The 18,642-nt window shown below is 39.5% G+C and overlaps 1 protein-coding gene across 1 annotated transcript in view; it reads right to left on the bottom strand.

The window, feature by feature from the left end:
- Window positions 1–18,171, bottom strand: part of LOC129853912 (tight junction protein ZO-2-like) — a 167,892-nt gene extending 149,721 nt beyond the window's left edge. Inside the window, exon 1 of the mRNA XM_055920416.1 lies at window positions 18,050–18,171. Coding sequence (XP_055776391.1) covers window positions 18,050–18,156 — 107 coding nt within the window. The 5' untranslated portion in view covers window positions 18,157–18,171. The remainder of the gene's footprint in view (window positions 1–18,049) is intronic.
- Between the last annotated feature and the right edge of the window lie 471 nt (window positions 18,172–18,642).

Here is an 18,642-nt window from a genome sequence, read left to right as displayed (position 1 = left end):
GAGCCTTCCGCCAGACCGGATCAGCCAGAGCCTTCCGCCAGACCGGATCAGCCAGAGCCTTCCGTCAGACCGGATCAGCCTTCAGAGCCGTCCAGCCAGGACCAGCCTTCAGAGCCGTCCAGCCAGGATCCGCCAGAGCCAGCCAGCCAGGATCCGCCAGAGTTTATCAGCCGGGACCTGCCCCTTGTCCCGGTGTTGCCCCTTGCCCCGGTGTTGTCCCTCAGTCCGGAGCTGCCGTCCCTCAGTCCGGAGCGGCCCCTAAATCCAGCGGGACCCATGTCTAGGGTTCCCAGTCCAAGGTCGGTGGCGAGGGTCGCCACCTTGAGGAAGACACAGAAGCGGGGATTTATTATGGTGGGATTGGGACAGCGTCCGGAGCCGGAGCCACCACCGTGGTCAGATGCCCACCCAGACCCTCCCCTAGACTTTTGGTGGTGCGTTCGGAGTACGCACCTTGAGGGGGGGGTTATGTCACGTTCCTGACCTGTTTTCTGTTAGTTTGTGTATGTGTTAGCTGGTCAGGACGTGAGTTTGGGTGGGCAGTCTATGTTTTCTGTTTCTATGTTGGTTTAAGGGTGACCTGATATGGCTCTCAATTAGAGGCAGGTGGTTTTCATTTCCTCTGATTGAGAGCCATATTAAGGTAGGTGTTTTCACACTGTTTGTTGGTGGGTGGTTGTCTCCTGTGTCTGTGTGATGTTACGCCACATGGGACTGTTTCGGTTTTGTTTGTTCGGTTTATGTAGTCTGTTCCTGTTTTCATGCGTTCTTCGTTATACGTAAGTTCTTATGTTCAGGTGCGTCTACGTCGTTTGTTGTTTTGTAGTTATTCAAGTATAGTTCGTTTTCTGTCTATGTCGTGTCTTGTTTAAATCAATAAATCATGTCATCATACCTCGCTGCATATTGGTCTTCAGATCCCTCTCTCCTCTCCTCGTCTGAGGAGGAGGAGGATTTAGAGTATCGTTACAGCCAGGGGATTTTTCACATCAATTTCTTTCAGGGCTTTACACACTTCAGAAACAGAGAAGGATGAAAAGGAGAACCTGGTAAAGGAGTGCACAGGGGTGTCAGGTAAATTCATAGGGGGCTCAATTATACCTTTGACCTTTTCAAATAAACTGCCTGCATCTAAAAAAAAAAAATGCTGATTCAAGGCTTTCAGAATGGAGGTTCTCTCAGTTACAATCTGTGTGTCTACCAACAATTGTTTGGGGAGCTGTGCATCTTTTTTTGCACTCCAAACCCTTCACTACTTGCCAACATTTGGATGGATTATTTAAATTATGTGAAGTAGATTTCAGGTAGTGGTCTGCTTTCAATTTACGGATCATAGCCACACCCATATTTCAAAGACGTTTAAAAGCCATCCAATCATCTGCCAAACCAGTCCCTCTTGCTTTAGCCCACATAGCATTTCGTTCCCTTATGATTTTTGTAAGTTCCTTAGTAAACCAAGGATTCTCTCTGCCCTTAATCCTGAATTTAAAAAAAGGGCATGCCTATTGCATACATCCTGGAATGCGTTGTGGAAGTAAGAAAAGGCTAGTTCAACATCAGGGATTAATTCCACTCTATTCCATTCAATGCTAGATATATCATGTAAAAACCTTGAATATCAAACTGCTTCCAGTTTCTTTCCATAATAACAAGTGGAGATTTCTTAGGAATTTTACCATCTCTCACACAGTGATCACGTACGTCATTTGCAAAAATACCAGAAATATTAAAACGATGAGGAGTATCATTCAAAGAGGATTTCAGGGGATATTTTATATTTAACCTAGTTACACTGTTGACAATCTGAGTGAGATTATACGTTTTGCATAGAATTTTGAGTTGATCAGAGCAGGATGTTAATCAGTCCTGATTCAGATCACCCATCAGGACAAACACAGAATTTACATTCTGTGATAACAATTCGAAAATACAATCCAGAGAGCCAACAGTAGCAGATGGAGGTCTATAACAACAAGATTCAACAATATTTAAAGATGAGCCAAGGTTTAGGTTCAAAGACAGATATTCAAATTGCTTAGGTTTAGTAACAGTAGTCAGAACAACCTCAGTACCGTGGCTAATTTGGCCAGGTTGGCCTATGAGAAAAGCTAGCAGGTTGCCATTTTAGACCAATGGTTTAAACCATGATCTAAGCAAAAGTTCACAAGTATGGCCCCAAACACACAACCTAGCTTAAACAAAAACACACAACACACACGCATACATGTTTTGTAGATACAATCCAAATGTGGTCATAAATTCAGCCTATTCCATTCGATTCATTATTCAACATTGCTACAAATCGTTAATGTATTTTCCTATCTGGGAACACAGTGTTAGGATGGTGTGTGTGTATGGTGTGTGTGTCTGTGTTCAGCGGAGTACCAGTGTGGGAGGTGGGACTAGGTTACAGGGCTATGACCTTCTAGGGTATGACCCTCTCTGCCTATCTCTTTACAGAGTTACGCCCACATGCTCACTAACACCCTACATCTCTCCATGTAAGCACAAACCAAAGGGTACATTTAGCCTACTATTTTACATGCCACACATCTATGACGCTATCCCACCTTGACAAGAAAGATACCTACACTACCGGTCAAAAGCTTTAGAAAACCTACTCATTCAAGTTTTTTTTAATTTTTTTACCGTTTTCTACATTGTAGAATAATACTGAAGACATCAACACTATGAAATAACACATATGGAATCATGTAGTAACCAAAAAAGTGTTAAACAAATGAAAATATATTTTCTATTTGAGATTCTTCAAATAGCCTCCCTTTGTCTTGATGTCAGCTTTGCACACTCTTGGTATTCTCTCAACCAGCTTCATGAGGTAGTCAACTGGAATGCATTTCATTAACCTGTTGAGGACAGAGGGCGCTGTTTTCACTTTGGGGGAAAATCGTGCCCAATTTAAACGGCCTCGTACTCAATTCTTGCTCGTACAATATGCATATTATTATTACTATTGGATAGAAAACACTCTCTAGTTTCTAAAACCATTTGAATTATATCTGTGAGTAAAACAGAACTCCTTTTGCAGCAAACTTCCTGACAGGAAGTGGAAAATCTGAAATCGATGCACTGTTCTAGGGCTTGCCTATTAATGTCCTTGATATATATTAGAATACATGCACTTCATACGTCTTCCACTAGATGTCGACAGGCAGTGAGAGAAGAAATGGGAGTGAATAACTTGATCTGGGGTCGAATAATAGCTCTCGGCATGACGTGTCACCAGTTTCCTGTTTTCTGGAGAGCGCGTGAACGGACCTGGATTTGCCTTCTGATAAGCTGTCGTTATGGACGACTAATATCTCCGGCTTTGATTTTATTTGATACATGTGACAATATCATCGTAAAGTATGTTTTTTCAATATACTTTTATTAGATTATTGAAATTTATTCGGGACGTTAGGCGTGTTGCGTTGTGTGCCTTTGTTCAGGAAGGAGAGCTTAGCGCCACTTTGCTAGCTTTCCGTGCTAATTGACTGGAGAAGAGGACATTCTAAATCCAAACAACGATTGTTCCCCACAAAGGACCCCTTGTACAACATTCTGATGAAAGATCATCAAAAGTAGGACCCATTTTATGATGCTATTTCATATATCTGTCGAACATGTTATACTAGTCGTTTGCGCCCAGATTTTGGGCACTCTCTCGCTATACCTAAGCTGGATGTCGTAATGAAGTTACTTTTAGAATTCTAACACGGCGATTGCATTAAGAACTAGTGTATCTATCATTTCCTATACAACATGTATTTTCTAGTAACGTTTATGAATAGTTATTTGGTCAGAATAGTTGGAGTGTCATAAAAACATCCGCACATTCTGGGAAAAAGATGCTACGTTAGCACAATGTATAACCACTGATTTCAGCTCTAAATATGCACATTTTCGAACAAAACATAAGTGTATGTATAACCTGATGTTATAGGACTGTCATCTGATGAAGGTTTATGAAGGTTAGTGAAAATTAATATATTTTGCTAGTTTATTCCCTATCGCTAACGTGCCTATTGCTATCACTAACTCGCCTTGATGAATGAATGCGGTAGTGTGGTAGGCTATTGTAGTAAGCTAATATAATGCTATATTGTGTTTTCACTGTAAAACACTTAAAAAATCTGAAATATTGGCTGGATTCACAAGATGTTTGTCTTTAATTTGCTGTACACCATCGATTTTTCAGAAATGTTTTATGATGAGTATTTAGGTATTTGACGTTGGTGTCTGTAATTACTCTGGCTGCTTCGGTTCTATTTCTGACGGTAGCTGTGATGGTAGCTGCAATGTAAAACTGATTTATACCTCAAATATGCAAATTTTTCGAACAAAACATCGATTTATTGTATAACATGTTATAAGACTGTCATCTGATGAAGTTGTTTGTTAGGTTGGCTTTGTGCATGCTACCTGTGCTGTGAAAAATGTCTGTCCTTTTTTGTATTTGGTGGTGAGCTAACATAAATATATGTGGTGTTTTCGCTGTAAAACATTTTAAAAATCGGACATGATGACTGGATTCACAAGATGGGTATCTTTCATTTGCTGTATTGGACTTGTTAACTTTTTATGGCTGCAGGGGCAGTATTGAGTAGCTCTGATTAAAGGTGCCCATTTCAAACGGCCTCGTACTCAATTCTTGCTCGTACAATATGCATATTATTATTACTATTGGATAGAAAACACTTTATAGTTTCTAAAACCGTTTGAATTATATCTGTGAGTAAAACAGAACTCATTTGGCACAAACTTCCTGACCAGGAAGTGGAAAGTCTGAAATCGAGGCTCTGTTCTTCTTCCTGCCTATACATGGGCATGATACATAAGAGTCTACGTGCACTTCATAGACCTTCCCCTGGATGTCAAGAGGCTGTGAGAAAAGACATTTCGTGTTTATCTTGGTCTGAAGTGGAATACAGGCTCTTTGTATGACGTGTCCCTCATTTCCGGTACTCTGAGGAGCGCGAGGTGGACAGTGGGATTGCCTTCTGTTTAGCTGCCGTTATGGACGACTACTATCTCCGGCTATGATTTTATTTGATACATGTGACCATATCATCGTAAAGTATGTTTTTTCAATATAGTTTAATCAGATTATTGAAATTTTTTCGGGAGTTTTGCCGTGTTCCGTTCTCTGACTTTGTTGACGATGAAGAGATCCGTGCCACTTGGCTAGTGCGCGTGCTAAATCAAGAGGGAAAGTTGCCGTTCTAAATCCAAAAAACGATTGTTCTGGACAAAGGACACCTTGTCCAACATTCTGATGAAAGATCAGCAAAAGTAAGAAAGATTTTATGATGCTATTTCATATATCTGTCGTACATGTGAACTAGTCGTGGGCGGCCAACGTTTGGGTACTCTAGCTATACCGAAGCTGCATATCGTAATGAAGTTACTTTTAGAATTCTAACACGGCGATTGCATTAAGAACTAGTGTATCTATCATTTCCTATACAACATGTATTTTCTAGTAACGTTTATGAATAGTTATTTGGTCAGAATAGTTGGAGTGTCATAAAAACATCCGCACATTCTGGGAAAAAGATGCTACGTTAGCACAATGTATAACCACTGATTTCAGCTCTAAATATGCACATTTTCGAACAAAACATAAGTGTATGTATAACCTGATGTTATAGGACTGTCATCTGATGAAGGTTTATGAAGGTTAGTGAAAATTAATATATTTTGCTAGTTTATTCCCTATCGCTAACGTGCCTATTGCTATCACTAACTCGCCTTGATGAATGAATGCGGTAGTGTGGTAGGCTATTGTAGTAAGCTAATATAATGCTATATTGTGTTTTCACTGTAAAACACTTAAAAAATCTGAAATATTGGCTGGATTCACAAGATGTTTGTCTTTAATTTGCTGTACACCATCGATTTTTCAGAAATGTTTTATGATGAGTATTTAGGTATTTGACGTTGGTGTCTGTAATTACTCTGGCTGCTTCGGTTCTATTTCTGACGGTAGCTGTGATGGTAGCTGCAATGTAAAACTGATTTATACCTCAAATATGCAAATTTTTCGAACAAAACATCGATTTATTGTATAACATGTTATAAGACTGTCATCTGATGAAGTTGTTTGTTAGGTTGGCTTTGTGCATGCTACCTGTGCTGTGAAAAATGTCTGTCCTTTTTTGTATTTGGTGGTGAGCTAACATAAATATATGTGGTGTTTTCGCTGTAAAACATTTTAAAAATCGGACATGATGACTGGATTCACAAGATGGGTATCTTTCATTTGCTGTATTGGACTTGTTAACTTTTTATGGCTGCAGGGGCAGTATTGAGTAGCTCTGATTAAAGGTGCCCATTTCAAACGGCCTCGTACTCAATTCTTGCTCGTACAATATGCATATTATTATTACTATTGGATAGAAAACACTTTATAGTTTCTAAAACCGTTTGAATTATATCTGTGAGTAAAACAGAACTCATTTGGCACAAACTTCCTGACCAGGAAGTGGAAAGTCTGAAATCGAGGCTCTGTTCTTCTTCCTGCCTATACATGGGCATGATACATAAGAGTCTACGTGCACTTCATAGACCTTCCCCTAGATGTCAAGAGGCTGTGAGAAAAGACATTTCGTGTTTATCTTGGTCTGAAGTGGAATACAGGCTCTTTGTAGGACGTGTCCCTCATTTCCGGTACTCTGAGGAGCGCGAGGTGGACAGTGGGATTGCCTTCTGTTTAGCTGCCGTTATGGACGACTACTATCTCCGGCTATGATTTTATTTGATACATGTGACCATATCATCGTAAAGTATGTTTTTTCAATATAGTTTAATCAGATTATTGAAATTTTTTCGGGAGTTTTGCCGTGTTCCGTTCTCTGACTTTGTTGACGATGAAGAGATCCGTGCCACTTGGCTAGTGCGCGTGCTAAATCAAGAGGGAAAGTTGCCGTTCTAAATCCAAAAAACGATTGTTCTGGACAAAGGACACCTTGTCCAACATTCTGATGAAAGATCAGCAAAAGTAAGAAACATTTTATGATGCTATTTCATATATCTGTCGTACATGTGAACTAGTCGTGGGCGGCCAACGTTTGGGTACTCTAGCTATACCGAAGCTGCATATCGTAATGAAGTTATTTTTATAATTCTAACACTGCGATTTCATTAAGAACTAATGGATCTATCATTTCCTATACAACATGTATTTTTTAGTTATGTTTATGAATAGCTATTTGGTCAGAATATGTGTGTCAGAAAAAGTGTCAGGAAAAATCTGGACGTAGTGGGAAAAAGTAGCTAAGTTAGCACACTGTGTAACCATTGATTTCAGCTCTAAATATGCACATTTTCGAACAAAACATAAGTGTATGTATAACCTGATGTTATAGGACTGTCATCTGAGGAAGAAAATCAAGGTTAGTCAAAAATTATATATCTTTTGCTTGTTTGTTACGATCGCTTTCTTTTGCTACTGGGAAATTGCTTGTGTTTTTGGCTATTGTGGTAAGCTAATATAATGCTATATTGTGCTTTCGCTGTAAAACACTTGATAAATCGGAAATATTTGCTGGAATCACAAGATGCCTGTCTTTCAATTGCTGTACACTATGTATTTTTCAGAAATGTTTAATGATGAGTATTTAGTTATTTGGCGTTGGTGTCTAATTATTCTGTCTGCTTTCGGTGCAATTTCTGATTGTAGCTGCAATGTAAACTATGATTTATACCTGAAATATGCACATTTTTCGAACAAAACATAGATTTATTGAATAACATGTTATAAGACTGTCATCTGATGAAGTTGTTTGTTGGTTAGTTTGGTTGGTTCTTGGTTAGTTAGGTTGGCTTTGTGCATGCTACCTGTGCTGTGAAAAATGTCTAGCCTTTTTTGTATTTGGTGTTGAGCTAACATAAATATACGTGGTGTTTTCGCTGTAAAACATTTAAAAAATCGGACATGTTGGCTGGATTCACAAGATGTGTACCTTTCATATGCTGTATTGGACTTGTTAATGTGTGAAAGTTAAATATTTAAAAATATATATATTTTGAATTTCGCGCCCTGCACTTGAGCTGGCTGTTGTCATAAGTGTATCGACGTCGGGCTTGCAGCCATAAGAAGTTAATGTGTGAAAGTTAAATATTTCTAAAAAATATCTTTTGAATTTCGCGCTCTGCCTTTTCAGTGGAATGTGGGAGGAGTTCCGCTAGCGGAACGCCGGTGCCAGACAGGTTAACTTCACTAGGGAATTTTGGATGAAAACCATGCCCAAATTAAACTGCCTGCTACTCAGGCCCAGAAGATAGGATATGCATTGTATATTTGGATAGAAAACACTCAAAGTTTCCAAAACTGTTGAAATAATGTCTGTGAGTATAACAGAACTGATATGACAGGCGAAAACCCGAGGAAAATCCAACCAGGAAGTACTATTATTTTGAAAGGCTGTTTTTCCATTGAAAGCCTATCCACCATACAAAGACTGAGGACCCAGTTCACGAGCTCTGTGGCTTCCTCTACATGTGGCCAGTCTTTAGGCATTGTTTCAGGCTTTAACTCTGAAAAAATGAGGGAGATACAGCACTTTCAATCAGTGGCCAGTGGAAACTTCCATTCATCAGCCATGCGCCTGATCGGCAACGCGCCATTCTTGTTTCTCCTTTCCTATTGACGAAGCTTTTGTCCGGTTGAAATATTATTGATTATTTATGACAAAAACAACCGAAGGATTGATTTTAAAAATCATTTGGCATGTTTCTACTAACTTTTACTGTACTTTTTAAAAACTTTTTGTCTGGACTTAGTGCACGTGCCTTAAAAACTTCTTGTCAATATGGGGGCGCTGTTTCCCCATTGTAAAAAATCGTACCCAAATTAAACTGCCTCGTACTCAATTCTAGATCGTACAATATGCATATTATTATTACTATTGGATAGAAAACACTCTCAAGTTTCTAAAACCGTTTTAATTATATCTGTGAGTAAAACAGAACTCATTTTGCAGCAAACTTCCTGACAGGAAGTGAAAAATCTGAAATCGAGGCTCTGTTCCAGGGGCTTCCTATTAATTTGCCTGAAATCTATGGATATACATGCACTTCATACGCCTTCCAATATATGTCAACAGGCAGTGAGAGGTGGAATGGGGTGTCTAGCTTGATCTGAGGTCGAACAAGAGCTTTTGGAATGACGTGTCTGGAAATTTCATTTAAAAAATCGTAAATGATGGCTAGATTCACAAGATGTGTATCTTTCATTTGGTGTCTTGGACTTGTGATTTCATTATATTTATATGCTAGTATTTACTTGTGGCGCTATGCTAGGCTATGCTAGTCAGTTTTTTTACTGATGAGGATGCTCCCGGATCAGGGATGGTGATGAAGTAGAGGTTAAGCATCCGGATTACTGGACAAAACCCGCGAACAAAAAGGAGATATTTGGTCATAAAGAGGGACATTATCGAACAAAACAAACATTTATTGTCTAACATGGACCTGGGATTGCCACCAGATGAAGATCATCAAAGGTAAGTTATTCATTTTAATGCTATTTCTGACTTTTGTGACACTCTTCTTGGCTGGAAAATGGCTGTATGGGTTTCTGTTGCTAGGTGCTGACCTAACATAATCGCAAAGTGTGCTTTCTCCGTAAAGCCTTTTTGAAATCTGACACAGCGGTTGCATTAACCTTTACCGCTCCAGCGTTCCCCCAGCGGAACTCCTCCCACATTCCACTGAAAAGGCAGAGCGCGAAATTCAAAATATATTTTTTCGAAATATTTAACTTTCACACATTAACAAGTCCAATACAGCAAATGAAAGGTACACATCTTGTGAATGCAGCCAACATGTTCGATTTTTAAAATATTTTACAGCGAAAATAGCACGTATATTTATGTTAGCTCACCACCAAATACAAAGAAGGACAGACATTTTTCACAGCACAGGTAGCATGCACAAAGTCAACCTAACTAACCAAGAACCAATCAAACTAACCAAGAAACAACTTCATCAGATGACAGTCTTATAACATGTTATACAATAAATCTATGTTTTGTTCGAAAAATGTGCATATTTCAGGTATAAATCATAGTTTACATTGCAGCTACAATCAGAAATTGCACCGAAAGCAGCCATAATAATTACAGACACCAACGTCAAATACCTAATTACTCATCATAAAACATTTCTGAAAAATACGTAGTGTACAGCAAATGAAAGACATGCATCTTGTGATTCCAGCCAATATTTCCGATTTATTAAGTGTTTTACAGCGAAAACACAATATAGCGTTATATTAGCTTACCACAATAGCCAGAAAGACAAGCCATTTCCCAGCAGTAAAAGTTAGCAATCGAAACAAACCAGTAAAAGATATATAATTTTTGACTAACCTTGATATCCTTCATCAGATGACAGTCCTATAACATCAGGTTATACATACACTTATGTTTTCTTCGAAAACGTGCATATTTAGAAATCAGTGAAATCAGTGGTTATACATGTTGCTATCGTAGCTACTTTTTCCACAACGCCTAAACAGCAACGATATCTTTCGGACACTTTTTCTGACACACATATTCTGACCAAATAGCTATTCATAAACATAACTAAAAAATACATGTTGTATAGGAAATGATAGATCCATTAGTTCTTAATGAAATCACAGTGTTAGAATTCTAAAAAATAACTTCATTACTACATCCAGCTTCGGTATAGCTAGAGTACCCCAAAGTTGGGCGCCGGCGACTAGTTCACATGTACGACAGATATATGAAATAGCATCATAAAATGTTTCTTACTTTTGCTGATCTTCCATCAGAATGTTGGACAAGGGGTCCTTTGTCGGGAACAATCGTTGTTTGGATTTAGAACGTCCATTTTCCCTCTTGAATTAGCAAGCACACTAGCCAAGTGGCGCGAATCTCTCCATGTCAACAAATGGAAGAGAACGGAACACGGCAAAACTCCCGAAAAAATTTCAATAATCTGATGAAACTATATTGAAAAAACATACTTTACGATGATATGGTCACATGTATCAAATAAAATCAAAGCCGGAGATATTAGTCGCCTATAACGGCAGCTAAACAGAAGGCAAATCCAGGTCCCTTTTCGCACTCTCCAGAAAACAAGAAATGGGGGACACGTCATACAAAGAGCTTGTATTCCACTTCAGACCAAGATAAACACTAAATTTCTTCTCTCACCGCCTCTTGACATCCAGGGGAAGGTCTATGAAGTGCACGTGTACTAATACGTATCATGCCCATTTATAGGCAGGAAGTAGAACAGAGCCTCGATTTCAGACTTTCCACTTCCTAGTCAGGAAGTTTGTGCCAAATGAGTTCTGTTTGACTCACAGATATAATTCAAACGGTTTTAGAAACTAGAGAGTGTTTTCTATCCAATAGTAATAATAATATGCATATTGTACGAGCAAGAATTGAGTACGAGGCCGTTTGAAATGGGCACCTTTTATCTGGCTACTCAATACTGCCCCTGCAGCCCAAACAGGTTAATGTGAGTCTGGAAGGAGAGTTTACAGTCTAACCAGACACCTAGGTATTTGTAGTTATCCACATATTCTAAGTCAGAGCTGTCCAGAGTAGTGATGCTGGACGGGTGGGCAGATGCTGGCAGTGATCGGTTGAAGAGCATGCATTTAGTTTTACTTGCATTTAAGAGCAGTTGGAGGCCACGGAAGGAGAGTTGTATGGCATTGAAGCTCGTCTGGAGGTTTGTTAACACTGTGTCCAACATAACCTGAAATGCCGTTCAGCAAGGAAGAAGCCACTGCTCCAAAACCGCCATAAAAAAAAACAGACTACGGTTTGCAACTGCACATGGGGACAAAGATCGTATTTTTTGGAGAAATAACCTCCGGTGTGATGAAAGAAAAATAGAACTGTTTGGCCATAATGACCATCGTTATGTTTGGAGGAAAAAGGGGAGGCTTGCAAGCCGAAGAACACCATCCCAACCGTGAAGCACGGGGGTGGCAGCATCATGTTGTGTGGGTGCTTTGCTGCAGGAGGTATTGGTGCACTTCACAAAATAAATGGCATCATGAGGGAGGACAATTATGTGGATATATTGAAGCAACATCTTTAAGACATCAGTCAGGAAGTTAAAGCTTGGTCGCAAATGGGTCTTCCAAATGGACAATGAAAATTTGAAAATGTGAAAAAGTTTCCATGGAAAATGTTTGGGCAGAACTGAAAAAGTGTGTGCGAGCAAGGAGGCCCACAAACCTGACTTAGTTACACCAGCTCTGTCAGGATGAATGGGCCAAAATTCACCCAATTTATTGTGGGAAGCTTGTGGAAAGCTACCCGAAACGTTTGACCCAACGTTTGCTACCAAATACTAATTGAGTGTATGTAAACTTCTGACCAGCTGGGAATGTGATGAAAGAAATAAAAGCTGAAATGAATCATTCTCTCTTCTATTATTTGGACATTTCAGGATTAAATGTCAGGAATTGTGAAAACCAAATACATTTAAACTCAGTTTAAGGCGTATGTAAACTTCCGACTTCAACTGTATATACTGTATTCTAGTCATGGCTCATCCTATATAACTACTGCTGTGCACACCATTTCTATTCATATACTGTCTTACACACCATTATACGTATATATATATACACTGCTCAAAAAAATAAAGGGAACACTTAAACAACACAATGTAACTCCAAGTCAATCACACTTCTGTGAAATCAAACTGTCCACTTAGGAAGCAACACTGATTGACAATAAATTTCACATGCTGTTGTGCAAATGGAATAGACAAAAGGTGGAAATTATAGGCAATTAGCAAGACACCCCCAAAAAAGGAGTGATTCTGCAGGTGGTGACCACAGACCACTTCTCAGTTCCTATGCTTCGTGGCTGATGTTTTGGTCACTTTTGAATGCTGGCGGTGCTCTCACTCTAGTGGTAGCATGAGACGGAGTCTACAACCCACACAAGTGGCTCAGGTAGTGCAGCTCATCCAGGATGGCACATCAATGCGAGCTGTGGCAAGAAGGTTTGCTGTGTCTGTCAGCGTAGTGTCCAGAGCTTGGAGGCGCTACCAGGAGACAGGCCAGTACATCAGGAGACGTGGAGGAGGCCGTAGGAGGGCAACAACCCAGCAGCAGGACCGGTACCTCCGCCTTTGTGCAAGGAGGTGCACTGCCAGAGCCCTGCAAAATGACCTCCAGCAGGCCACAAATGTGCATGTGTCTGCTCAAACGGTCAGAAACAGACTCCATGAGGAGTTTTTTTTTGGGGGGGGTGTCTTGCTAATTGCCTATAATTTCCACCTTTTGTCTATTCCATTTGCACAACAGCATGTGAAATTTATTGTCAATCAGTGTTGCTTCCTAAGTGGACAGTTTGATTTCACAGAAGTGTGATTGACTTGGAGTTACATTGTGTTGTTTAAGTGTTCCCTTATTTTTTTGAGCAGTGTATATATATATATATATATTCCGGTCTCTGACATTGTTCGTTCTGATATTTCTTGAATTATTTTTTTAAATTCTGGATTGTGTGTATTGTGTTTTTAAAAGTTTTATTGCTAGTTATTTCTGCACAGTTGGAGCTATAAACACAAGCATTTCGCTGCACCTGCGATAACATCTGCAGATCTGTGTACACTGTCGTGAAAATTTCCTGTATTACTCAATAAAGAGAGAGAGAGAGCTAACCACACACAAGTCAGAGTTATTTTATAAAGTACATCTTTAATATATATATAAGCTTCACCAAATACCTTTTTTGACTCTCAAACCAATTCAGTGTCTATCAATGAATCCTCTGAGAGTGCTTACAAAACAATTCTTAGTTCATTTATAGCCAAGATACACCCCTCTCAACTTACAAAGAATCATTTACCCTAAAGAGGTGTATCCTATAGCTAGACAGCATCAGCTATAAATCATTGTTCAGTTTGGTCTCCCAAAACAAGGTTTCAATCTCATTATTGGTACTTCACTGTCTACCAAAACCTTACCTCATCCAATGGCATATATCAATTGTCAATCCTAGATACTCCCAAACCTGGACAAACTCACTGAAGACAGTGAACCTCTTAGGTCATATACCAGATCAAGATAAGGGCAACCTCAGAGGGGACATACAATGGTTCCAAAACACTGCCTTACTCCTTACCCCTATGAGAAAAGTAGGGAGTGACTGGCGTACAGACATTGTATGAGATAACTAACTGGTCCCCATTAATAACGCCATCCCTTCACATGATTTAGGAATAGTTACAGACACATTCCCATAACAAAACAATGTTCCATTCTGTCCTCCTCCCCTTCTGATATTCTACCTAGCACCACATGGTTTAACATATACATTGACATATGAAGACAAGCCTGACCTCTCCTCTCTCTGGCCCCAAGTTTCTAAGCCCTATCACAGAAGGGAAAAATGCACTGCCAATCCTATAGTCCAAAGGGCACCATTCTAATGACAAGTATCTCACAAGTATATGATGAAAATAACATCTTATCTATCTATGTTACTTAGCTAAATCTGATTCTGCCACGATAACACGACCAATAAACTTTGATTTGTTTTTGGTAACACTTCATATTATGATGTCCTTATTCCATGTAGTTAGTTTTTCTATAAAAACTTTGGTATTGAGAATAAGATTACTCAACGGGATTAATTGGAGAGGAATTTGTTTTTCAAATTACTGCAATATTTACTGAGTAATTACACCCTGAGATTACAATTCCGTGTCGCTTCCTTCTATGGGCCGGACGGGGGGGGGGGGGGGGGGGGGGGTACTTTTTACAGTATGTCTGACTTGTTTGTTTCTTGCTATGTTTCCTATATGTTTTATGTATTCAATGTGTGAGCTGTGCCAAGATCTTTCTCTTTTGGACCATAAACATGATTATATTTCTGATGTAAAGAGTGCACTGCTCACAGTCCAGGAGTGGACTAAATACACAGACAATTCTTGGTTTTCCTCAGGCAGAGAACATTTAATGTGAAAACAACTGAGATCAAATGACTTAGGTCGGAAGTTCATCCATTGATAATGACATGACAGCTAAATAATAGATTATGTGGACATACAGCCCTATAGTGACATTGATATTTTGTAATGTCTAGATTAATGTGCTTGTCATGTGGAAGATGATGGAATCTGGACAGTGAATATACAGTGCATTCAGAAAGTATTCAGACCCCTTCACTTTTTCTACATACATACATGTCGTTACGTTACAGCATTTGTCTAAAATTGATTAAATAGATTTTTCCCACACCAATCTACACACCCCATTATAAAAAAGCGAAAACAGCTTTTTAGAAATGTTTGCAAATGTATAAATATTTCAAACATAAATACACACTCTAATGCTCAGGTACATCCTGTTTCCATTGAACATCCTTGAGATGTTTCTACAACTTGACTGGAGTTCACCTGTGGTAAATTAAATTGATTGGACATGATTCGGAAAGGCACACACCTCTCTATATAAGGTCCCACAGTGGACAGTGCATGTCATAGCAAAAACCAAGCCATGAGGTCGAAGGTATTGTCTGTAGAGCTGCGAGACAGGATTGTGTCGAGGCACAGAAATGTAACATTGAAGGTCCCAAAAAACACAGTGGCCTCCATCATTCTTAAATGGGAGAAGTTTGGAACCACCAAGACTCATTCTAGAGCTGGCCGCCCAGCCAAACTGAGAAATCAGGGATAAGGGCCTTGGTCAGGGAGGTGACTAAGAACCTGATAGTCACTTTGACATAGCTTCAGTTCCTCTGTGGAGATGCGAGAACCTTCCAGAAGTACAACCATCTCTGCAGCACGTCACCAATCAGGCCTTTATGGTAGAGTAGCCAGATGAAAGCCACTTTTCAGTAAGAGGCACATGAGAGCCCTGCTTGGAGTTTGCCAAAAGGCACGTAAAGGACTCTCAGACCATGAGAAACAAGATTCTCTGGTCTGATGAATCCAAATTTGAACTCTTTGGCCTGAATGCCAAGCATCACGTCTGAAGGAAACCGGGCACTGCTCATCACCTGATCAATACCATCCCTGTGGTGAAGCGTGGTGGTGGCAGCAACATGTTGTGGGGATGTTTTTTATTAGCGGCAGGGACTGGGAGACTAGTCAGGATCGAGGGAAAGATGAACAGAGCAAAGTACAGAGAGATAATTGATTTAAACCTGCAGCAGAGCGCTCAGGACCTCAGACTGGGGCAAAGGTTCACCTTCCAACGGGACAACGACCCGAAGCACTCGGAAGTGTCCTTGAGTCGCACAGCCAGAGGCCAGACTTAAACCCGATCTAACATCTAGAGAGACCTGAAAATAGCTGTGCAGCAACGCTCACCATCCAACCTTGACAGAACTTGAGAGGATCTGCAGAGAAGAATGGGAGAAACTCCCCAAATACAGGTCTGCCAAGCTTGTAGCGTCATACTCAAGAAGACTTGAGGCTGTAATCACTGCCAACAGTGCTTCAACAAAGCACTAAGTAAAGGGTGTGAATACTTATGTAAATTGAATATTTCAGTTTTTACTTTTTTATACATTTACAAAAATTCCTAAAAAACAGTTTTTGCTTGGTTATTATGGGGTATTGTGTGTAGATTGATGAAGGAAAAAAACTATTGAATCCAGTTTAGAATAAGACTGCAACATAACAGAATGAGGAAAAATTCAAGGGCCTGAATACTTCCCGAATGCACTGTAAAGTAAAATAGGGAATAGTGTTGAGTAAATTAAAAGGCCTGTATTCATTCAAAACATGTTTTAAGTTCTAATTATTTGATTTTCAGTTAGATAGTTTTGAAAGTATGCATTTCACCCCTCGCATCTACATCATTAATTATAAAGCATAACTTCTTTCAGAATTAAAATATTTTATAAATATACAAATATGTATGATAAATATGTGCAATGCTGATACATCTTCTTATATAATTAAATCAAATTAATTTAATTCCTGAATCTAAATAATAAATAATTAAATAGTTCTCATAAAATAAAAATATATTACATTTAAAACTGTTTCCAAGAAACGTTTGACATCAATAAAATTACAAACTGTCTTAGATTCAAGTTTCATGTCTCATCTCTCCCTTTCTGTCCCTCAACTTAGATAAATACTAGATGTATCACACACACACACACACACACACACACACACACACACACACACACACACACACACACACACACACACACACACACACACACACACACACACACACACACACACACACACACACACACACACACACACTAGGGCTACACAATTAATTGAATTCACATCAAAATCGTAATATTGACATGTGCAACATCCATATCGCAGAAGCATGCAATTTTCTTTTGTCATCGCGCACTCTTCTTTTCGCTGATTCTCACACACAGAGCCCCGCCCACTGTCAGTCAAGAAGCACAGTTCCTCCTCCTCCCTGTTAGATTCCCTCTAAGGTTGCATGCTGTTCTGTTAGGTCTTTTCACAGTCCCCAAATCTAGAACAAACTCAGGCAAGCGTACTGTATTATATAGAGCCATTATTGCATGCAACTCCGTTCCATCTCATATTGCTCAAATAAACAGAAAACCTTGTTTAAAAAAAACAGATAAAGCAACACCTCATGGCACAACGCCACTCCCCTCCCCTATTTGACCTAGATAGTTTGTGTGTATGCATTGATATGTAGGCTACTTGTGCCTTTAAAAAAAAAATATGATGTAGTTCTGTCCTTGAGCTGTTTTTGTCTATAAAATGTTCTGTATTATGTTTCCTAATGAAATAACCCAAAAACCAAGGTCAAATGCAATCAACAGATTGTTTGTTCCTTAATATAATAATTGTATTTCTATAATTTCAACAAGTGTTTTGATATACTGTATATCGCAAGTCAAATCGCAATAATTGGTAAAAAAACTAAACACAATTCGATGTTTTGCCCATATCGTGCAGCCCTAACACACACACACACGTGCGCAAACACACACATATTTGTACTCACATACATACATCTCTCACTCATTATCTCACTCCCGCTCAGATAAAAACACACACACACTCCACTTACTCTGCTGGTTTCCAGAGTTTGCGTGGCGGAGGCATTAGCTCCCGTTTGTTGAGTGGGGCCACTCCGATGGCCGCCTGCATGATTGTGATGAACTTCTTATACTTCATCTTGACCCTATCCTATCGCTACGACAACAACACTACAATCTGTCACTACAGTCGGTCGCTATGGCTACGCTCCCTACTGTCTGGTAAACGTCAACAACCGACCATCAGTTCATTAAGTTGCCGTCTTCTCCTTCAAATTCTCCTATAAGTAGCAAACAACCGCAACAACTACCGACTGATGCTGCTAGTCCTTGACACAGCAGAATAACATGCCTGAATCATGTTGTTGAGATTTGTTCAGGCATTTTGTTACATAATTCATAGAGAGAGAGAGAGACAGAGAAGACCTCAGAGCAGAGCATTACACAGAGCAGAGACAGACCAGAGAGTAGAGGGATAATAGTGGCACTAAGCCCTGTGTATTTAATGCTGCAATACTCTAGTGTACCCACTGTAATCTGGAGCTGGATGGAGGCTTAGCCTGACCACTCATGCAAGGTTGTTATCCACACACACAAATACAAAAGCATGCACACACACACACAC

This window comes from Salvelinus fontinalis, chromosome 4, assembly GCF_029448725.1.
Source record: "Salvelinus fontinalis isolate EN_2023a chromosome 4, ASM2944872v1, whole genome shotgun sequence".
In the NCBI taxonomy this organism is placed as follows: domain Eukaryota; kingdom Metazoa; phylum Chordata; class Actinopteri; order Salmoniformes; family Salmonidae; genus Salvelinus; species Salvelinus fontinalis.
This window is presented reverse-complemented; position numbering and strand designations above follow the sequence as displayed.